The 23,987-nt window shown below is 45.9% G+C and overlaps 1 protein-coding gene across 7 annotated transcripts in view; it reads right to left on the bottom strand.

Annotated features, from left to right (window-relative positions):
- DMTF1 (cyclin D binding myb like transcription factor 1) overlaps positions 1–21,568 on the bottom strand; it is a 42,413-nt gene extending 20,845 nt beyond the window's left edge. For 2 of the 7 annotated variants that reach the window (XM_040964912.1, XM_040964908.1), the window contains exons 1-5: positions 21,425–21,537; positions 19,658–19,791; positions 8,882–9,004; positions 7,405–7,521; positions 3,556–3,678 (exon numbers count right to left, since the gene is read on the bottom strand). In XM_040964912.1, coding sequence (XP_040820846.1) covers positions 3,556–3,678; positions 7,405–7,513 — 232 coding nt within the window. In that variant the 5' untranslated portion in view covers positions 7,514–7,521; positions 8,882–9,004; positions 19,658–19,791; positions 21,425–21,537. Of the gene's footprint in view, positions 1–3,555; positions 3,679–5,688; positions 5,722–7,404; positions 7,522–8,881; positions 9,005–19,657; positions 21,048–21,424 lie in introns of those variants that run through there. The other 5 variants (XM_040964913.1, XM_040964915.1, XM_040964910.1 and 2 more) reach the window with 5 other exon arrangements.
- Between the last annotated feature and the right edge of the window lie 2,419 nt (positions 21,569–23,987).

The raw sequence follows: 23,987 nt of genomic DNA, 5'->3' as shown, positions 1-23,987 counted from the left end.
ACTTAAAGACAGAGGCAGGAAAAGGCATTTTGTCTTAACTGCATGGGAAGAAAGTGAACAGGAACCTAAAGCGGGCAAATGGGACATTTCATCTTAAAGAGAACATAAGGACCTATTTGTCATACTGACAGAACGATCCAGTGGAGGATGCAAATGAATAGTTCAGAGGGAAAATGAAGAATTTACTGTATCACCACCACTGAGAGGAAGAGGGGAAGGAGTGCAGCAAACAGAAGAGCCAGGTGAGTGGGGAGGAAAGGCATGCTCAGGCACTGATGCACACCAGTATGGAAGTGTTGCAGTGGCAAATTACAGAAGCCACTGTGTTCAGCATTCCTAGCGAAATACAAAGCGTGGTTATCAGTTCAGTCGGCAAGGTGGAAGCAGTGGCAGGACCTGAGAAATGGTCACTTCCGAGTGGCATGTTATGCAGTGGTGAGCAACACTCCTGGTTAAGATAATGCTTGGGAATGAGACCAGATGTGCTCATCCTATTTTTGCTCCCATCCTATTCAATGAACTGCACTGGCAATGAGATCAACTGGCAGTAACAGATTTAGACAGGGTATGACTTCACCCCAAAATAAATAGAATAAAAAAAGAATGTGAATTAGAGTGGTTATAATGATTACTCATGAAATTGAAACTGTGATGATAAAGAAAGGATATAAATGGATAAAGAACATCACAAATGAGATAAGATGAACAGATCCCAGTAAAGCAAATTTGGGGAAGTTAAACAGTACTACATGCATAGATGGAAAGACAGGAAGGAGTGGCAGTAAAATATAGCAATTATGCAATACATCACAGACTGACTCTAATACTAGGTAAAGGCAAAAATGGTAAATAAAGGATCATGAGGCTAAAATATTGAAAAAATCACCCAAGAGGGGTACAAAGTACCAGCCCAAGGGCTGTGTAAGACCTTGCAAACCTTTCAGTCTGGTCCTGCCAAGGCAACCGCAGTGGGACTTGAGATTCATTAAATCTAATAGCAGATTAATTTTTAAGTTGATAAACATTTTGTGTAGCCTGCAAATGACATTGTAAATAACTAATGCAAGTTGGTAGATCAAAAGTTGCCCAGCCCTGACTGAGTACCAGTACCATCCTTACCATACGGTTGTAATTGTCCAGGTCCTAGGGTAAATGTCATGGCAGCTAAGTGTATTATAACAGACTTCAAGCAGGATGTTGAAAGAATTTTTAAGGCCCAGACAGATAAAATTTATCAGTGCTATAAAGTACTTAGAAAAACTTGAATACTAAAATTTATTTAAATATATGTCTTTTAAAACTATCTGTCACTGTGAAGTCCAGAGAGTATAGAATGTATTACTTTATACTCATCATGTGATTGTTTTTTAAAAACTCAGAAATTGTTCTAAGCTCATTTTAACAACATACTATTTGTAGGGAACATGAAAATACCTCCAAGTCCACTTTTAACAAATTCAGTCTCATTGCTAATATCAGCTTCCTGAATGTATTCTATGTGTGATGACCCAACATCAAGTAGCCCGTGTCCTTTCAGGTCGACATGCACGTAGTATCCTAAGTCAGTCAGAGCACGAAGCAGTCACTTTACCACCATGAGGTGGAACAAAATGTCAACCGATCAAAGGAAGTCTACTTTAACCAAATTAATTAAGTCATAATTTCTATAAAAATGATTGTTCAAAAGTTCTAGTTTAGGAGTTGGTGTTCTAGGGCAGTTGGTTGAACTACAGCTTATGATACCAGCACCCCATACTGGAGTATTGATTCAAGCATGCCTATTCTGTCTCTGATTTAGTTTCCTGCTAATGTGCCTGGTAAGGCAGCAGGAGATGGTTACCTTGGTTACACCTGGTTCCCTGGCACCTATATGGGAGACCAGGAAAGAGTTCCTGGCTCCTGAATGCTGTCCTGAACTAGAGCTGTTAGTGACTGAATCCATGGAAGCAAAATCTATCTCTTTTTCTCCATCTATTACCTGGCCTTTCAAATAAATAAAAAATAAATTTTAGGAAAAATTAGAAAAACTCTATATGAGTACACCAGATAGGCCAGATTTTAAGGTGAAATCATACCATAATGGGAGCCAAACTCAGAAAGAATTCTCAAAATTTATGAATCCTCATTAGGAAAAAAAAAATAGAAACATGTCATACTTAAATGCTGACACTTTTTCAATAAATGTGACATTAAACTGAAATAAAATGCTTTCTCTTAGCAAGCAATTAGCTGCAAATACATAGTGCAAGTCTACTTGTTAAGACATGATTTCCCATGATAAAAGCACAGGTTTAATTTTTTTCACTAGATGAAGATGACTTTGTTGGATGTTTAATGCAGCAGATACGACTAAGTTCTCCTTCGGGCTCATTCTGCCATTGACAACTCTAGATCCCATCTCCATCTTCCACATACTATGGCATCCATTCCAGTTTCACACCCTCAACAAGATTCCATGTTTTGTTAAGCGAATCAAAAGCTTCACTTTGACCTTGAACCGGGTGTTATAACTCCCTTTTCAGCAGTTTCCAACTGAAACAATACACATTCTCTGGAATCCAGTCTATTATAGACTCTCTTGGCATGTAAGACATGAAAATAAGAATGCTTTTCAGAATTATTACACGTCCTACTTCCACGCAGTAATATACAATCATAAATAAGTTATTCTCTGTTCCTCAGCTTCCTTATTTAAAAAACAGTATCTATTGTAGAACATGCTTTGCCCATGAGAATGAATATGGTTTGGAGGGGGGAGGTATACATATATATTAAAGATTTATTTATTTTTATTGGAAAGTCAGAGAGAGAGAGAGAGAGAAGCAGAGAAAGAGAAGAAGATCTTCTATCTGCTGATTTACTCCTCAAGAGGCTGCAATGGCCAGAGTTGAGCTGATCCGAAGCCAGGAGGCAGGAGCCTCTTCTGAGTCTCCTTCTTGGTGCAGGGTCCCAAGGCTTTGGGCCATCCTTGACTGTTTTCCCAGGCCACAGGCAGGGAGCTGGATGGGAAGCGGCAATGCCAGGATTAGAACCAGCTCCTACATGGGATCTTGGTGCATTCAAAGCGAGGACTTTAGCCACCAGGCTACTGCGCCAGGCCCCAGAGGTATATAACACACACACACACACACACACACACACACACACACACACACACACACACAGACACAGTTAAAAATCAAAGTATGTTTAGGAAAAGGGATTTTCCTAGAAAACAAAATGGGGAAAAAAAATACACATTCATTTTAAAGATAGGGGAGCAACAGATTCGCCCCCCAAAATGGCCACAACAGCTAGAACTGACCCAGGAGCTCCTTCAGGTTGTCTATGTGGGTGACAGGAGCCCAAAACTTGGAATATCTTCCACTGCTTTTCCGGGTAGTTGAGCAGGAAGCTGCTCATTATGTCGCAACATCAGCCCAAGGGAAAAAATTCTAAAAAGGCTTCTCTGGAGCTTATAACAACAGACTGAGATTAAGAAAGGCAGCTAAATCTCTTGGAAGTTAAATTTTTACTTCAAACAGAACTCTGCATTGTTAATACACGGCCACTTACGTGGAAGTGCGACAACTGATATGCAAGATGCAGAATCACCAATACTCTGACCATCCTCAGAGGACAAGCAAACTCTCTTATGTGGCGGCTCAGCACTATCTTCTGAGTCTATTTCATCAGCATCTAGTAAAAGGGGGGGGGGGGGACCAAAAACAACTTTAAGGAACAAACCAAAGTTCTAACTCGTTACAGGTCTGTGGCAATTCTCTCATCCATTTTTAATTTAAGTAAACCCACTTGTGCAAACATGATTCAAAAAGTCGTTGCCTTCTCCATAGTTCTGCTTCCATGGTTGATTATCAACCATGGACAGAAGTGCCACTTGGGAAACCATCACACTTCATCTGCCAAATATTGCGCACATGAAGCTCAAGCCTAGGATTTCATCCATTCAAAAATACTCAGTGAGTGCCTCGTGCAAGTTAAGAGCTAAGAGCACTGGAGGAGATGACTAACAATTCAAAAGAGGGCACCACCAGTTATGAAGGTACAATGAGGAGGCTGCCTGGGAGTGAAGGAGGCAGATGTACTTTATGCCAAAGGTGAGGGAAGGGCTGAAGGAAGCCGGGGAGAAATGGTTCCCCTTCCTGACAGCAGCAGTGTGAGGGTGATGCTGAGATGAACACAGCTGTGGCTGAGCTGTGAACTGTGGGAATACAGCTGGAAGTGAAGCCAGGACCCAGTAAGCGACCCATGGGCCACACTGAAGAACAGGTAGTTACTAAAAAATAATGAGAAGCTTTAAAAAAAAAAAGCCATCTCATGCTACTGATCATCATAATCACATCAGTTATTTTTAAGTTGTTTCCAAGAGGTAGATTACTTGAAAAGATTGAGCTTTGCAATAAGAAATGAGAACCTGAACTAAAGCAGAGCAACTCAGTAAGGAAGGCATGGATTCAGGAAACCCTTTGGAGATGTCAATTTTGATAAGGTGTCCAGGAGTAGCACCCAAGATTCAGAATAAAAAGAAGTTTGATTCATCCTTGAAGGTGAATCAAACATCTAAATGAAATAATATATGAAGTGAAGAGATGGAATCTATGTCATATAAAGATGAGCTTAAAGAGAAGCAACAAGCCTTATTCAAATAGTTGTGTAAAACTTTCTAACAGTTTTCAAAAAAATAAACGTCTATTTTCAGTGACAGGAATATATATCTATGTTTCTAATGTGTAAAAGAAGTGTACTATAATTATTTCATCATATCTTTTGAGGCTCAAGATATTATAAAATAACAATGAGATTTGAAAAAGGCTAACATTTATAGTAAAGGTAAACATGTAAAACTTTAAAAAACATAAATGAAGATAAATTCATGATCCAAAGACATCATCTCTTCTACTGTGCCAGTCCAAACTGTCTATCTCCTTAGTACGGTCAAAGGTGACAGGAAATTTAGAAATTTAAAAAAAGCAAAGCCGGTTCGACCTTGGCGGGTCGGGTGACAGCAGCCCTCCACAGTGGTGGCGCCCCGCTTGTGGAAAGGACCCGAGCCAGGTCAGGCCCAATGCCCAGGACTTGGTCCATGGGCACCAGGCTTTGCCTATTGGCCACCCAGTGGTGAGCTCTAGTCTTTAGGTTATGTAATTGCTGCCTATGGACATCCAGGGATAAGGCTAGTGAGTGTAGATGAGGGATGAATTCTGTGCAATTCTTAGCGACGGGGTCACAGAATTTTCTGGCAAGCATGGGGACTGAGACCTGATGGTTTGGAAGGGAGAGTCCATAAATTCTATTTGGGTCAGATTGATTCACCAACCCAAATGGGATACTAGGCCACAGCATTGAAGGAAAAGGCCAAGATAGGTAAGGGACTATGCCAAGCTGGGTCAGAGCAACAACTGGCATGCGCGTAATCTATGGTTGGGAACAGGCCCAACTGGGGAACTAAGAAGACACCTTTGCTGGGTTGGGATTCCCACTGGTGAGTACCAGGACTGGACTGGAGACTGCGTTCTGGTCTGGACATGGCTGTAGTCTCCCTTGGCACAAGTGTGAACTGGGACTGGACGCAACAGGCCGGGTTAGACTCCAGCACCATCTGGAGAACCAGGGTAGATGTAGGATGGACTAGGCTAAGTCTCTGCCCCTACTGAACCATGTATGAGCCGTGTCTGGGTATGGACAAACCTTGGCTGGGCTGAAACATCCAACAGCAAGAACCGGAACGGGCTGAAGGTCAGTCAGGAAAGGCCACTGTTCCTGCTAGGACAGGAGGTGAACTAAGTAGGGCTGGCTCATGGACCCACTGATATGCGCAAGATCTGGCAATGGGAGAGGTTTTGATGGAGGAACCTGGGCAACTCCTCTGGCAGGACACAGTCCCTGCAGGTGAGTGCAAGAATGATAAGGAGCAGCCCAGACCAGACCAGGGAAAGGTACCCACCGGCATACATTTGACATAGGTTGGGGGCAGACCAGGCTGAACCTGTTCACATCACCCGCTGGCAAATCTGAGCACCAGAACAGAGTGTGGGTCAGGTCAGGTATGGTCGCAACACAAACCAGTGCACATTATGGCTGGGATTGGGTGCCTGCTGGGCTGGACTAGGCTCACCAGCAGACAACTGGAATTGGGGGTGGGCCGGGCTGGGTCAGGCTACAAAACCGATTGACAAATGCCAAGGTGAGGTGGGCCATACCAGACTGGGCTTCAGAGCCCAACCAGCACACATGAGAACGAGGGAGGGAGGAGGCAAAGCCGGTATGGAGATTGTGGAAGGCTCCTCTGCTGGACAGCCACTGCCACTGCAGAGTGTGGGTTGGGATGGGGGCAGAACAGACCAGGCAGGGTTACAACACCTGTGGGCCTCATGTGAGTTAGATCAGGGAAAAGCCGGACTGGGCTAACTGTTCCTACTGGTGCAAGCATAAATTAGAGTGGGTGAGGGTTGTTTGGGCTTTGCTGCAGCATCAGTTGGTAGAGGCTGGCACTGGGGGCTAATTCTGTCAAGTTTAACCACAGAACCACCCGCAGAGTACATAATCCAGGAGTGAGAGTGCCCTAGGAGGGAAATAATGGGCACCTCCCTCTTGGGTTATCACTTTCACTGGAAAGCATGAAAACCAGGATTGGGGCAGGGGTGGCTAGACAGAACAGCACCCACCAGTATCTGTGTGTGGGCTGGATAATAGGGCAGGTTGGGTTGCACTAGGTTTCAACGCCCATTGACATGTACGAAAGCTAAATGGAATGGGGGACAGACTGAACAAGTCTGCAGTGCATAATGGCAAGCACAGGGTAGGGGGCAGGCCTGGTGGGGCTTATGAGGAGCTGCCCCGTCTAGGTTGCAGCTCCCACTGGTTTGCGTGAGGGCCAAGCATGAAGTGGGCAGCATCAGGCTGGATTGTAACAATCATCAGTTCACGTGGAAGACAGGGCTGGAAACAGAACTGACCCAGCAATTGCAACCACCAGCACATGCATAAGCTCACGGGGCAATGGACTGTGCCGGACCTTGTACTGGTAAGCACATACAAGAATCAGGTCTGGGATCACCTCAAAGTTCCTCCGGGGATCAACTGAACTGCTGATCTCAGAACCCCAACCATGAAGAGACTATGTCAGCCAGTGGTTTCTGAAGAGATTTCATTGCACTCGGAGCAGCGAGATTTGCAGCAATTCAGGGACCTGGACTGGGTGGGAGGCTGGGTGGGGCTTTTCCCTTTATCTCTCTCCTTACCCCGGATACAGAAAAAAAAAATAATATTAATGTGGAAACAATGGTCTTACCCACTTTCCTGTAGCCCTTGACAGTTTGTATGTACCCTAATCAACTATGTAAAGATTACCAAAATAAAAGAATTAAAAAAAAAGCCATAATTTCATGTCTGTAAGTCCCCTACCATTCTGAGGGCAGTGAAGAATGAGGTTCCCTTCGGGGTCCTGAGTGAAGGTCACAGAGTTCACAGCTTCTACTGTTACTGTGTCAGAATCCTCTTCAACTGTGCTCATACTCAAATCTGTGCGAGAGCAGAATCCAGATTAGAACTGCCAACGATTACTTCTGGATATGGATAAGGTAGACTTCCCAGGCATTTCCCTGACCAACGTGCAACACACTTACGAACAGACAACTAGACAAATAAACAACATCTTAGGTGAGACTGCAGTAAGAGTTCAGACTCAAAATACATTTCGCTAAACTTATATGCATTATATTTACGATCAGATGTAATTAACTGTAAGAAGCCGTCTTTTTAAAACAGCACACACTTAAAAAGAGTTGTTTTTATCACAACTAAAGAGGATCTGTTTAAAGTTCCCTGTCAAATTACCAAAACTCTCACCAGTTGGGTTATTTTTTGAATGACAGCCTTGTGATACATTTAAATAGCATTTACCTTGATTCGTTATCAGAAGATTGGTCCAAAATTTTATCTGGATCCAAAACTGGCTTTACAATACTATTTTACAGTAGTATTTAAGCTCTACTAGAGAGAGGAGATTTTGTCTTTATTTTTTTTTTTTTTGTACTTAAAAGCCAGATTTATAGAGTGAGGAGAAACAGATTTTACATCGGCTGGTTCACTCCCCACTACAACATCTGGGACTGGGCCAGTTCAAAGCCTGAAGCTTCTTGCAGGTATCCCACGCAGGTACAGGGTCCCCCCAGCTTGGGCCATCCTCTGCTGCTGTCCCAATTCATTAGCATGCAGGAGAACTGGAGGTGGAGCAGTAGTACCTGAAGATGTGTCCACCATGCCATGTCAGCACCTTTGGTGGAGAGCTTAGCTTGCTATGCCATGACCCTGGCTCCTAGGTGTTCTAAAATTCTTAAGTCTTGTTCAAAGTCCCTTTACCTGGTATTTTACAAGCACACCATGTCACATTCTTTTTGTTCAGAAAGATTGATCAAAGCTTTAGAGCACAGAAGCTCATGGCTGGCAAAATCAATGGTCTGGTTGAAGTTGTAGTCACCTGAAATGCTTAATACACTTCCTGCCACAAGGTTAACTTGGTCTTGCCAACACACTTTGCTGTAAAAATACAGAGGACATAGCCTTGATGTGTATTTAATTAATCACTCTATTTACTTGGCTTATGCACTAGGCATCTGTCAACTCACAGAAAGAATTTACCATTCAAATGAATGTACTTTCTTCTGGCAGAAAATGAAATATATTACACATTTACATGGTAAAAATTCAACAATTCACTAAGACTTTACAAAATATAAATTTAAGAGTTGGAAATCAACATCACTCATTTTACAAAGGTGATGCCATTCTCAAAATAATAAGAAATAAAAATTAAGAACCTAATTACTTCTAAAGTTGAAAACCACAAAGCAAAGTCTTTGCCACGTGGGCAAGCTCTTACCTAGACAACAGATGGAGCTGGGGTAGCCCTTCCCGCAGAAGCAAGTCGCCTGCTCTTAGCCACCAGCATCACTTTCATGTTATCCCAACTGTTTCTCCCCCATGTCCGTACTTGTACCACACTCTGAAAAAATAACAACAGCATTGCACAGCATGGACCAATATGAACAAAAACCGAGAGCTGTCAATGTGCATCTTGATGACACTCAAGTTCCCAGGATACCTTAATTCTGGAAGGGTTAGACAAAATCAGTTCTTTTGGAAATCCGCCTATAGAAATAATGCTCAAGTATTCAATGACACAAATAAAATCTTACACCCAAGTTCATGACCAGTTTCTCAATATAAGTTGTTTTTCATCAGGCAAATATTTTCTGAAATAAACAAAAACAGGCTAAGCTATGTGAGTGGTTCTCTGAAGCAGAACTGAGGAACCATTATGTAATATGACCTGGTTGTGTATGTCAACTACAGCACCTTAAATGTTATCAGTAAAGACGGTTTTGTTATAATTTTTATTAGCATCTGTTTTTCGCACATTTCATCTTGAACTATTAAAAAAATGTAACATTTTTTACCCAGAAATCATGAAAAGTAAACAACCCTACTAGAGATCTGTGGGAAAATTTTAATTAGGCCAGAAAAGGTAAGTTACAGGCCATCTTGACTACAACATATTCAGAAACTGTAAAGGATTAGTTTTTACAGGTTTCTTTCAATGGGTTTCTCATTTTCATGGAAAAGGCTAACAAAAGAACTAAAGACAACAGGACTTGGGTTTATAGGAATGTTTCAACAAAAAATAAGAGTTAGAATTCCCATTTTTGCAGTGTCCCTCTGCCCCACTCCAGTGTACAAACTGAGCAGTACTGCACATGGTTTGCAGCAGCAGAGGTAGGAACGCCTCAGAGCAACTATCACCTCTCACATTCCTGGTTGTTTCTTTGTCAGTAGTACTGATCACAAGATGGCAAAAAGAAATACAAAAGATTAAAACCCATAAACTTACTCCAAAAATTAGCTAAAATTAGCATTTTCACCAGTATACAGCTTTACCTCAGGAATCTTGGCTTCTTTTTCAAGTTCTACAACCCTTGTTAAAGAGTTTGGTGAGTCTAAATTACTTTGTAAATTAACTGGCATACCTTTTCATTCGTAACATGCACTTCATATTTACTAAAAACCGTGACAATGCATACAGCAATTAAAAATTCACAAAATCTTGCCATCTTAAGATTTTCTCCAGGGCCCAGTGCAATGGCTTAGTGGCTAAAGTCCTCGCCTTGCATGCACCAGGATCCCATATGGTTCTAATCCCAGAGGCCCCACTTCCTGCCCAGCTCCCTGTCTGTGGCCTGGGAAAGCAGTCAATGATGGCCCAAAGCTTTGGCACCCTGCACACACGTGGGAGACCTGGAAGAGGCTGCTAGCTTCTGGCTTCAAATCAGCTCAGCTGTAACCACTGCAGCCACTTGGGGAGTGAAACAGAAGACGGAAGATCTTACTCTCTATCGTTTCAGTATATCTGACTTTCCAATAAAAAATAAACAATCTTAAAAAAAGATAATTTCCTCATTTTCATCCATGTAGTTGAGAAGTGTATGTCAGCATAGTAACATTTATGTAACTTGTAATATTTTAGTAGGCAACACAGTTTTTAAAAGCAAGGGTGGGTATACAGTGAAGTCCATACGTTCCATTCTAGTCAAAGCAGGTAAAGAATTTTATCAGTTCCTCAGTCCTCCATCATTGCTTCACTCAAAAAAACATTATAGCAATACAGCCTTCCCCCATACACATGCTTCTTTCAAAACAATGGTATCACACTGAACACAGAACTGTACCTTAACGGCACTGATGCAAAGAACCAGCTACTAACAGAACCGCCCTGAAGTAGACCCAATTTGGCCCGTTGGCTACAAAAAAAGGCAACCAGGATGGCAGAAGCTTCCGAGCATGAGAGAAAGAGGCTGGAGACATAGACAGGAACACACACCGGTAAGATCTCCCCCCCCCCCCCGCAAAAAAAAAAAAAATTAATGAAGAATTTTAAAATAATTTACATTTTAAAAAATTTATCTTGATATTGGTTACAAAGGTGAGGGTATTGTAGACCTATGTGGATCTCTGATCAGGGTGGAGACAGAGATGGTCTGGGTAGAGAGGGGAAGCAAGATCAATGTTTCAGTTTTTTCTCCTGTGTCAGCTGAGGGTTGAGGTAGGAAGTGTATTGCTTCAGAAGCCATCATTGCCCTAAGACGGTCGTTTGTTGTTGCCTTGGAGACCCTGATGTGCAGAAGAAATGTTCCAAGGGTATTACTTGAAAGGTCTTGGTTACTCTAAAATGCTATTGGTTTTGTGATACTAGTGATGAGAATACTAAGGCCAGTGGCTGGCTGTGTGCCCAGTGTGCAGAACTGCCCTGCTTTCCCCCTTTTGATGAGGTGCTTGGAGTCCTCTGCTGGCTTCAATGAGCTGGCTGTCTTGTCTCCCATGTTCATCTGGGCATGCTCTTCATTTGTACACAGCAGCTGAGATGGTCCAGCCCTCCAATACAAGTCCCGTGGTTTGGAGCTCAGGTCCATGTGATTGATCCTAAGGTCAGGACTCAAGCACAATACTCTGGTTGGAGAACCCCCCAAGAAATCAAACAAAGATGTTAAGCTGATACATGAGTTGATCTCAACAAATCAGGATTAGAGACATAGTTAACAGCAAACAAATATTTTTTTCCAAGATTATCTAGATTACAGAAGACAAGCTGTATTACTTTCATGTGTTTCCGAATGTCAAGAGGAAGACAAGGTAAGGAAACCAAGGAGTACCAGCCAATGATATACAAAGGAATGTGTTAACTGAGAAACACGATAATTTTTCATAAGCATTTAAGCAGCCAATTATGCTGACTGCTGCTGAGATAATGGATAAGTAACAGTGTCATGTGGCATATCAGAGCACAAATGATGGGGACAGAAGCTCTCCTGGAATAGAGAGGAACTGAAAAAGTCCACAGACACCTCTTGGAGAAGCTTGAGTTTTGAAGTGAGCACTAAATAGTTGTTATCTAATAGTGCGCGTAAATATTAGACTGTTAGGATGAGTTGCCTAACAACTTTTGGAACTCTCTGCCATCTGATTTCTCAGGGAAATACAAGATTTCCAACTCTGTTATCAATTTTCTGGTGTAGATTAACACAAAAACCCAGTTTGGCTTTGTCTTCCTCCTTTGTAATGGGTTATGTATGGCACAGGTATCAGTTTTATAATAAGCACTAGAAAACATAATAGAGGGAAGACAAATTTAAACAGCCATTTTAATTGGAGAAGTGGTATTTTGGCATGTTCTCATACTTTGGTAAAAAAAAAAAAATCTTTAAACTAGCAACCAAATCCTAACAAATGTAAGAAAAACAATACCTGAAAAGTGGTACAACACAAACTTGGAATAGATCTTATGCATATCTTCACACTTAAAGTTAAAATGGTTTTTATAGTTTTCAATGACTAAGCTGACATCACTTAATAACTTAGTAGAACAAAAAGGGATAAGCATAACAAAATAACTCTCTTAGACCTATTATTTATTGCAGAGTTTAAACAGTAATTTTTGATACTCTCTATCCTGGCATCCACATAAAGTTTCCAGTCAACAGATTATTTCAGGGTGGAATTTCCATTTCCAAATTATCCTGACTCAATTCCCTGCTAGTGCACCTGGGAAAATACTGTAAGCTGGCCAACAGTGCTTGGGCCTCTACCACCAGCTCGAAGGAGCTCGTGGCTCCTGGCTTTCACCAGGCCCAAATGATCAAAGATCTTTCTCTTCCTTCTCTGCAGCGTTTTCAAGTAAATAAATCTCGAAAAGAAAGTAGGCAAGACCACAGAGTAACATCATCTGGAATACCAATTTTATTCAAGAAAAAAAAACCAGAGACTTCACACTTGAGGTAGGATGCTTTAAGTCCAGGTCCCTCGTGGTTTGTGCCTCTCTAAACTTTGTGGAGAAAAAGTGGTATAAATGAACATAAAACATACTGACTCAAGGCACTTAAGGTTTACTGCTGCTTGATTTCAAGACGACAAAATATGATTATGCCCTATAAAATGTCAACACTTAATTACATATCCTAAGATTGCTTTAAAAGTTGACTTCAATTATCTATTGAAAACATTGTCATTACTTGAGTAAAGAGAATTACTTAGCAATGTGTCATTTTAAGGTGCATTTGGCAATAAAATCATGTTGCTCTTTAAAAGGCTTACTTTTCACTCAGTACAAGATCAAGGATTTCATCCATTTAAAACTGAATACTTTTAGTTAAGGCACTATCAAAAACTTTAAAGATCACATTCCTCTCATTTACAATGTAGATTTTTTTTAATCTTTAAAATTTTATTTTTGATAATTTTTACATGTTTGATTAGGGTGCGAAGGGTCAAGGGCTAGAGGAAAGTGGGTGAGACCATTGTTTTCACATTCTTTTTTTCTTCCTGTATCTGGGGAAGGGGAGGGAAGGAAGAAGTAAGGGGAGAAGGCACACCCAGCCTCCCACCCAGCCCAGGGTCCCCGATGCGGGGCATGCTGAGGGTCCTGCTCAAGCAGTTTTGATAGCTCAACAGTTCTAAATTGCTGCCGATTTTGCCACTCCAATCATGATGAAATCTCTCCAGAATCCACTGGCTGACACAATCCACCTTAGAGTATGCATCTGCCCAGGAGACTCACTGCCAACACACATGGTTGAGGTAGCTGATCAATTTGTTCTGTTCTCCCTCCTCTGTTATGGTACCAGGTGTCCTCTGCAGACTCCAATGTACTGCCATATCCTCCATGTGCACCTGGATATGCTGTCTACTGCTCCATCTAAGCCACCGAGGCGGCCCAGGGCTGACCATGGCACTTGCACTTCTCTTCATGTTTGGGGTTCTGAGTCCAGCAGTTCAGTTGGGGTGATTCCCAAAGAAACTTCATCTGAGGTGATCCCAGACCTAATTCTTGCATGTGCTTGCCAATACAAGGTCTGGTACAGTCTGTTGCTCAAGTTGGCCTGTGCAGGCACTGTTAGTCGCAATTGCTTGGGTCGGCTGTCTCCAGCCCTGTCCTCTATGTAAACTAATGGGTGATGCAGTCCAGCCTGATCCTGCCCACCATACACTCAGCCCCCACACAAACCAGTGGGAGTTGTAGCCTAGTTGTAGTGAACCGTAATAACCCCACCAGGCCTGTACCCTGCCCTGGTTCCCGTGTTACCAGTTATGTACAGCAGATTCGTCCAATCTGTCCCACATCCCATTCAGCTCTCATACATGCCAATAGGAATTAAAGCCTAGTTCAACCCAACCATCCTTCTATCCAGCCCATGCATGTGCCAGCAGGTGCCACTGTCTAGCCATGCCTGTCCCAGTCCTGGTTCTCACGCTCACCCGTCAGAGTGTCAACCCAAGAGGGAGGTGCCCACTGTTTCCCTAATGGGCTCACTCCCACTCCTGGATCTTGCACTCTCCAGGTGGTACTGCAGTTTAGCTGGACAGTGTTTCCCCCTCTGCCAGTATTGGCCAGCTGATGCTGTGGCAAAGCCCAACCAGCCCGCACCCACTCTGGTTTATGCATGTACCGGCAGGTACAGTCGCCCAGCCTGGCTTGTCTCTGATCCAGCTTACGTGCAGGCTAACAAGTGTTGCAGCCATGCCTGGCCTGGCCTGCCCCCAATCCCAGCTCTCATGCTTACCAGTGGGAATAGTGGCCCAGCAGGGGAACTCCTTGCAGAACCTTTACCAGTTTGCCCACTCTCCCCCTGGTCTCACATGTGCTGATTGTGTGCTGCAGCCCAGTCTGACACGGCCTGCCTCACCTTGGCATTTGCCAGTGGATGCTGTAGCCTGGTTTGGCCCGGACCACCCCAGTTTCAGCTGATGCTGGTGGGGACTACAGCCTAGCCAGGCCCCAGTCTTGACCCTAATGTGAACTGGCTGGTATTGTGGCCTACCTGGCATGACCCACACTCCATTCCGGCTCTTGAATTTGCCAGTGGGTGATACAAACTGGTGCAGCCTGGCTCGCACCAGACCTGAGCCAAAGATAAGCCTGGTCTGCTCCCTTTCTTGGTACTTAGGCTCACCTGCAGAGACAGTGTCCTAACAGGAGTTCCCCAAGCTCCTTCATCAGAACCTCTCCCAATGCCAGATCTCGTGCACTCGGGTGGGTCCATGGGCTAGCCCCACTCAGTCCACCTCCTGTCCTAGCAGGAACAGTTGCCTTTCCTGACTGGCCCTCACCTATTCCAGTTCTGTTGGGTGCTACAGCCCAGCCAAGCTGGTCCACACCCAGACACAGCTGATGCATGGCTCAGCAGGGACAGAGACTTAGCTCAGCACACCCTACATCCATCCTAGTTCTCAAGTGCTCCAATGGGTGCTAGAGTCTAGCCAAGTATGGTGTACCCCAGACCCAGTCCACACTTGTGTCGAGGGACATTGCAACTATGTTCAGACCAGACCACAGCCCCCACTCTGGCCCCTCACCAGTGGGAACCACAATCCAGTCAGGGCATCCCCCTTAGCTCCCCAACCAGGCGTGATCCCAGGCACAGATCTTGCACGTCCCAGTAGTCGCTCTGACCCAGCTTGGCATAGCACCTCACCTGTCTTGGCCTCTGCCTTCGGATACCACAGCCTAGCCTGACCCAGCCTGCCCTCAGTCCCAATTCTCGCTGGTAGGTGGTACAATGTGGCCCTGCTAAGGCTGCTCTCATTCCTGTCTCACGCAAACCACCAGTGTGGCAGCCTAGCCCAGCATGAGTCGCACTCCATTCTGGTTTCTGCACTTGCCAGCGGGCTATGGTTCGATCACCCCTGTCCAGTCTGCCCCCTTCCAAAACCAACTCACACACTTGAGATGAATGGAGCTACCTTGACCAGCCTGCCCAACACCTGGGCCTGGACCATGTACTCATCAGCAGGAGCTATCACCCACTAGAGGAGTTTTCTGGGTTTCCCTGCTCAGGCCACCTCCAGACCAAGATCTCACACCTGCCAGCAGGTGCTTGGACCTTATCCAAAATAGCCTGTCCCATCTGTCCTGGCCTTTGTATAAGCTGGTGTGGCCCAGGCCACCCCACACCATTTTAGGGTGCTCATGTGGGTGCTGCAACCTGGACCTGACCTGCTTGTTCCCAGCCCCAGTATCAGTGAGCATTGGTGAGTTCCATGGTCATGCCTAGCTCAGTCCATCACCATCCCAACTCTCAAGCTAACCAGCAGGACTTGTAGTCCCAGAGGGTTTAGCAAACACTCCCTACAGAATCCACCTCTGGATCTAGTTCTCTTGCATGCTGGTTTGCTGGTTGGTGTCATGGCGTAGTCTAATGTGACCTATCCCCTGATCCAACACTGTCAGTTACTGGGATCTAGCCTTGCCAGACAGGCCCTCTTCCATAGCAGCTTGTGTGTGTGCTGGCATATGGTGGTCAGCCATGTTCCATGCTAACAAGATCAACCCAGGACTCCCATGCGGGCTGGTATATCAATTTGACCCATAAAGATCCTAAAGGTCTTTCCATTCCAAACCACCAGGTCTCAGTCCCCTTGCTTATACCTCCTAGTACACTGGCCCTGTCACTGGATGTCACTCAAGATCCATTCCTCACCTACATGTACAGTGGCCTCATCCATGCATGTCTCTAGGCAGTAATTCCATACACCTAAGACCCCAGAGCTTGCCACTGTGCAGTGGTGAATGGGGAGCGATGCTCCCCAGCAGCAAGCCTGGGCTGGCACGGGTACCCCCAGCCACAGCCACATGGCTGGGGATCCAGACACTCACGCCGCTGCTGAGACTTACCTGGACTCTACCCACCAACATGGCAGTTTTGGGCGGAACCATGACCATGAGTATGCCTAGAGCCGCCTGAGGTCCGTCCCCAGCATGGTCATTGTGGACAGAGGAAATTCTCGGACCTCAGGCTTGGACAAACCCAGGACCCTCCACCTGCCCACCAGTGGTAGATGGGAGCCAGGATCTTTAGCAGGAAACCTAGCCCAGCACAGGTTCACACAGCTGCAGCCACAGCCACAGCCACGTGGCTGGGGGATCCAGACACTCATGCTGCTGCCCAGACTCACCTGGACTCCTAAAACAAAAATCTTAAACTGAAAGGCAGAGAGAGTGAGAGATCTTCGATCTACTGTTTCACTCCGATACATGCCTCTAACAGCTAGGGGTAGACCAGGCCAAAATCAGGAACCTAGAACTCCCTCTGGGTCCTTCCACATGGATGAGAGTCCAGTGATGAAGCCATCAACCACCCGTTACCTCCCATCCCAGAAGCACACCAGCAGGAATAGGGAATTAAGATAGGAATCAAACCCAAGGACTCTGATACACAATGCAGGTGTCTCAAGTGCCAGCCAGTTTGACTCACTGCATCACACACATGATCGCTAAAACCCTCTCTTCAGCAGACACCAAGACACACATAGAGACAGGCACCCGGCTCAGCAATTAAGATGCCAGTTAGGACACCCACCCTCCATTATCATTATTTCCAATTTCCTATAAATATAGGTAGACCTTGGGAGGCAAGTGGTTGGGTCTCTACCACCTACTTGAAGGGCCAGGAGATCTGAACCCTGTGTTCGTCTGTCATTCAAAGATACAATTTTTTAAAATAAAAGGAACACATGGACAATAAATAAATTGAGTCAATAATTATCTCGCTATATAACCCAGCTGGTGAAGTGAACAATCAGCTTTTACCACTGGTGTTTGGAGGAATAGCCTAAGAGGGCATATTAGCATGAAGTCTTAGAAAACAGGTTGAAATCTGAAAAAAACATTGTTCATCAAGAGTCCTCCAGTGTGCTTCTTAAATTTTGTATTTATCTGACAAGTATAGAGAAAGATAAACAGCTCTGCCCTCCTTCCGTTTACTCCCTAAACACCTGCATCAGCCAGGGCACCAGCAGGACACACTGCCAGGCCCTCTACACGGGATGTGGACCTTCTGAGCAGCATCCCACAAGCCAGGACAAATACTGACCCACAGAAGGCTTCTCTCAAGGAACCTACTTCCAGTGCTTAGTCATGCTACGGGGTGTCCTTTCACAAACTTGGAAATTTAAAAAAAAAAAACCAAACATGATAAACAGTTTAATTTAAATTTATTGTTTACCTTTATGGAACAAAGCAATCAAAACACACTGGTAGCTTTTACTGCAAAAAATTCTCTTCACAAAGCACCAAAAAGACAAAGGAGGAAATGACATGAAATCAAACAAGTATCATACATCTTAACTATATTGTGTTTCATGCATAGCCAATAAGTTTACAACTTTCTTTGAATCATCTTACATCACTTAACATAAAAATAGAAAAACATTTTTGAACTGAAATTGCAAGCATTTCAAGTGTGTGCTTATTGGGCCAGGTGCAGTAGCCTAGTGGGTAAAGTCCTCACCTTGCACCCGCTGGGATCCCATATGGTGCTGGTTCTAATCCCGGCAGCCCCACTTCCCATCCAGCTCCCCGCTTATCTCTGGGAAAGCAGTCAAGAACGGCCCAAAGCCTTGGGACCCTGCATCCACATGGGAGACCCACAAGAAACTCCAGGTGCCTGGCTTCGAAATGGATCAGCAACAGCCATTGAGGCTGCTTGGGCAGTGACTCATCGGACAGAGATCTTCCTATCTCTCCTCCTCTCTGTATATCTGTCTTTCCATTTAAAAAAAAAATGTTATAAAATAAAAAAAAAAGTTGATACCAAAGGACTCAGGAAAAATGTGCTGAAAATGACAGCGGTAAGACTATCAGAGGACTTGTTGAGAGAAGGCAGCGTGATATCTCAGTGGAAACTAGATTGGGATTAACACTTGAACTTCATTGCTGTTCTAAAGTTTTGATATCTGTAATACAAAATGTGTTTATATTTTCAAAATTTTTCTGAAAGGCAGAAAAAGAGATATACATATCCTCCATCAACTGGTTCATTCCCAAAACCACTGCATTCACTGGGGCTGCTCCGGGCAGGGGTTCAAGGACTCAGTCCATCGTTTATTGCTTTTTCAGGTTAGCAAGGTGCTGGACCAGAAGCCTAGGAGCTGGAACTCAAACTGCCAGCCAGCCCCAATATGTGTTTAACACAAATTACTTAGAACTAATACTAAATAAAGAACTCAACAAATTAAAAGCCGAAAACATTTTAAACTTCATCAACAGTCATATCAAGCAGCTGATTAAGGATACTTCTTCCATATTCTCCTCTTCAGAGGCAATCATTTTAACCTATGTACTTAGTAGAGCTTAATGAAAGCAACTGTTCAAAAATAATGAAAAGCAGATTTCAGAACATCAAAGTTGGTAACACCAATGTCGTAGAGTCCAGTACTAGGGAGCTACCTGAAACTAAGAGAAAAGCATCACGCAGAGAGCAGCACTTCACTCTTTCAATACCAGCCAGTGCTTTCTATCCAACCTTTAAGCACCACACGGGATAAGATGATAACTTCGCCCCATCCTAAAGGTCGGAGGGGGAAGGTAACCTGGAAATACAGCTTCAAACACACGACAAACACTACAGAGGACACCTACTTGGTTGGGCTATGGTTTCTCTTCCCAGTCATGCTGCGCTGTCAGAGCTCTAAATCCTAACTGTGCTTCCTTCCCCTTCAAATATTTCTAAATGATAACTGCAGAAATATATTTTTCATAGTACTTATTTATTCATGTAATTGCTAAAAATGTGGACTTGAATTTTTAAAGTACAGAACACCCAGTACTTACTGATTAAATGTTGCCGAATACAGGGCAATAGCATTTTGGCTCCACCATCTAGCGCAACTGCAATCAATTAGATTCCCAAAGAACACGCAGGTCCTACATCAGTCCCAAAAAACATTTTTTGAGGTGAGCCTATACTAAAAAAACGAGAAAAAAAATTAGCTTCCTTGGAGGCACACAAAAACACCTAAGAACACCTATTTTGGGAGTTAAAAATGAGATAAAAATCATCACATGTCATGGGAAGTGTCCTTCATAACACTTTTTTCTCACTAGCTGCCTGTGAATGGAGAAAAAAAATTCTCACAAACTATTCCTACTTTGACAATTTTTCTGTCAAATTATAAAATGTAACTTGAGAATGTAGTTTCAATCTTTTATTCTCCTCCTAAAGTGTAGTTCAATTTCTAAATCTTAACACAGCGATACCATCGTAGGAAAAACATTAAGATTTCTGGTGTATAACCCACGGCAAGGTCTTTCAGGGGGTGGTAAAATTACTAAAGCCACTAAACACAGCTGTCTTCCTAAAGTTTCCCAAAACACGAAGTTAAAAATCACCCTCAAGATAGCAGTCTGAAGTAATGGAAACACAGGGAAACGCTTAGCCGAAAAACTGATTCTACGTGTGCAGCACTTCCAACGCGGCGAAAGAAAAAAAAAAATTATTTTCTCTACTCCGCCCTGAGCTCACAAGCTACGGACGGGACGGTCCCCTAGGAAAGTTGCACACCGCATTGTTGGAGCCTTCAGCCGCCCGAGCAGCAAGCCCTTGTCGAGAGGCGCCCAGTGCTACGTGTCCCCTTCCCCCGCGTCTCCGGCACACAGCCTCGCCCCCTGGCAGCCGGCGGGGACGGCAGGAGCCGGGCGGCCGCGAGCAGCGGGCATCGCCGAGCCCCTCGGGCGGGTGTCGCCCCCGCCTAGGCCCCCCAACACGCCCGGCGTCCCTGGGCTGCACGGAACGCCGCCCGGGGACCGGGGCACAACGCCCACCGGTCCAGAAGCCAGTCTCCCCACCAAGTGCACGCTTAAAGACCAAAGGGATTGACAGTTTCTCAGGCAAACGTCTCGGGAACCCGGACTCCCCTCCCCAGCCCCCCGACACACTGGCCCAGCACCCCGGAGGGACCCTCCCCGCTCCTCAGGCTGACAGCAAAGCGCGCCGGCCACCCCTGCTCTCCGGAGCCACGGGGCGAGGCTGCGACCCCCAGGGCAGGACAGTCCGAGACGCCAACAAGGACAAAAATTAATAAAACGGGGGGGATCTAGGGCGAGACCTGCCCCCCACTCTCCCCTGCCCAAGCCCACCGCTCGCTGCTCCTCGGGGACTCAGCACCGCACCGGGAAAAGCCAACAAAGGAGACAAACTAGAAACACTTGGGGCACACAAGTCCAGGCTCCCTAACCCACCCCACTCCCCACCCCACCCCCCCAGGGGTCCCGGCGCCATTTAGCTCTTCCGAATCCGCCGCCATTTTCCGCCCCCGCCGGATCGCAGCCGTGCCGGGGCGGCCACTCGGCTCTCCTCAGCTCGGCAGCTCGAGCCGCCGCCGCCGGCCGTGCCGGGAGAGGGAGGCCCCGGCCTCGGGCGTGCGGGGCCAGCGGCTTGAGCGTCACCGAGGCCCCGCTCCGACCCCGCCCGCCCGCGGAGCCCGGGCGGCAGCTGGCACCGGCCGACGGCAGCCACAGGGCAGCCGGGGGGCCGGACGGGCTGCGCTGGGCGGAGCGGCCCCGGCGGCGGTTGGGACCTGAAGGTTCCATCGCACTTACTTCCTGTTTTGGGTCCGGGCACTTGGGAAGAACCAGGATGGAGGCTCCAAAAAATACCAGGATGGAGGAAGCAGCCACGGGCGAGAGTGGCTGCAGCTGGAGTGAGCGAGCGCGACGAGCCACCGGAAACGGAGCTACGGCCGCGCCCCGCCCCCGGCCCCCGCCTCTTTCCCTTCCCCCGCCTCTCCCGTGGGGCGGCCCTCGCGTGACGGCTGCGCGCGTCACTTCCGGCCGGGTCGGCGCGCGCGAAAAAGGTCCCGGGCTGTGGGAGGCTTGCTTTGGAGCTCAGGAGCCGGGCTGCCGGGCTGCCGGGCGAGCGGGCGAGCGGGCGAGCGGGCGGCCCCCGACCTGCCGCGGGGCCGGCTCCGGGGAAGGTGCGGGGATCCCGCGGCCGAACTGCCTGCGGTGGCAGCCGGGGGAGCCGCGCTGTGGGGCGGGCGCCGGTGGCGGAAGGCCGGCGCTGCAGACGCCGCGTGTGAGGTTGTGGGGACCGGAGCCGGGGTCTCGAGCGGCTGTGTGTCGCACCCGGTCCCTCCCGAGGTCTGTCCGTGACAGGGGAGCGGGGCGCTGGCTCCGGGGCGGAGCTGTGCAAGGAGTGTGACCCGAGCCCGGTTCCTCAGGTATAAATGACGGTGTCACACGGAGTGTCACAGTGTGTCACACTGAACGCTCGTGCAGCTGTAAGCTGAGGACTCGCCCAGGAGGCGGTCACAGTGGGAGCGGGGTCGGCACGGGTTATCAAAGGCTTGGGGAAGGTGTGAAAGCTTGTGCTTAACTGCAAGTAAACGAGGCGAAGAGTGCTTCTCCCTAAGCACTTTCACTTGTTTTGTACAATCCTGGCTTCCTCTGAATATAGTTTTCCTGGAAGACTAATTGTAGGTGACACCAATTTCATCCAAGAAACACGGGGTTGGGGGCCTGGCATGGTGGTGAACAAGCTAAACATGGGCATCACTTTAGAAAACTGCTTCAATTTCCACCCAAATGCATTTATGGGAAAGTATTCCAACGGTTTATGAAAGATGGCATGTTCTGCAAAATGAAATTCAAAAATTTTTTTGCAGTGAAATAAATTTACCTTTTAGTTCCCGTGTCCCACCGAATTTTTGAAGTAGCTTCGCAGCTTTTCTTCAGGGTTAGCATCTCTTAGAAATGTTGGGTTTCCCGAAACGAAGGGTCCAAAGTCAGGATGGGCCTTGGCTTCATACCTGTTGGAATGGCCAAAAGCCATGACGGTGACAACCCCAAATCCTGAGAGGTTGGGGAAACAACAGGGACCCTGATTCCTTGTGGGTAGGAATGCAACGTGGCCCATTCCAGACGAAATACGCCTTCATAGGATCTAGCAGTTGCTGTTTTTTTTTTTTTTTAAACTTAAGTTGAAAATTCCACATAAAACCCTGCGTATGATGTGCACAGCAGCCTCATTTGTAACTGTTGACACTTGGGAGGGATCAAGTTGTATTTGAGTAGATGATTCGATCAAATGGTACATCCATGCAATGGCCATTTATTCTTTGCTGAAAAGCAGTGGCCTGTTGAATCATGAAATGACACGGGGGAATCCTAAATGTGCACTGTGTGGTTCCCATTTTATGACACCCAGGAAAGTACGAAAACCATAGGGACACTAGGCTCAGTAGTTGCCAGGGTTGAAGGGAAAGCAGGAACAATAGGCCTTTTAGGACACTGCGGTGACTGGCCCTCTAAGGTTAGACGCGTGCCGCTGGAGATGGACCTGCCCTGTCCTAAACCCAGCCGTCAGCTGGGGACTCGCTGTCAGTGTAATGTCAGTGTAGTTGCATTGTTTGTGATCATTGCACCACTGTGAGGAAGGATCTGGATAGCGGGAGTAATTGTCAACGTCTACACAATCGTTTCTGTGGACCTGAAACTGCTCTACGAAGACAAATTCTTTTCTAAAGTTTTTCATCTAGTGAAGTATAGGAGGGCTAAGTAACATGAGCCAACATTCTTTCATGTTCCCAAGTACCAAATGCATCCCTGCAGTTACTATAAACGAAGCCCATTTTCCACAAGACCCGAAGAGAAGTGAAGGACTATGTCCAAAGGCTCACAGAATGTGTGAGGATGAGAATCGAAGCCCAGCTCCATGAGCTACGTTCCGACCTTCACGCGATCTTAGAGCACACGTTACACCAGCAGCAGCCTTCACGTGATGAAAATGAGGCATCACAGTTAATTTCCAGATAGGTTTTTGGAAGACTGACAAGTTTGATTTTTCAAAAACGCCCGGAGGAATTTTTTTGTTAGTCATTTTATTATGAATTTGTGATGTTCTCTATTCTGTTGGAATTGTAATGTTTCTATTTTTAAGTGAATGCCTAAGTGGTGTTTATGAAAGCAAACTCAGTGAAACTGTTGATGTACAGTGTCATACCTGCGTGTCAATCTTGGCCCCTTGCTTGTGTGGTATTTCACCTCTTTAAGTTATTTGCCTTAACAAACTAGTGGTCATAAAAGGGAATTAAATAAGAATGGAAATTAATAAGCTCCCAAGCCATAAAGCAATACAACTACTCAACGGGTCTGATGAAACAGT

The sequence above is a fragment of the Ochotona curzoniae genome, unplaced genomic scaffold, assembly GCF_017591425.1.
Source record: "Ochotona curzoniae isolate NIBS_2020 unplaced genomic scaffold, NIBS_Ocur_1.0 scaffold_3835, whole genome shotgun sequence".
Lineage (NCBI taxonomy): Eukaryota > Metazoa > Chordata > Mammalia > Lagomorpha > Ochotonidae > Ochotona > Ochotona curzoniae.
Note: the sequence above shows the minus strand (reverse complement) of the source record. Positions and strands in the feature narration are given on the sequence as shown.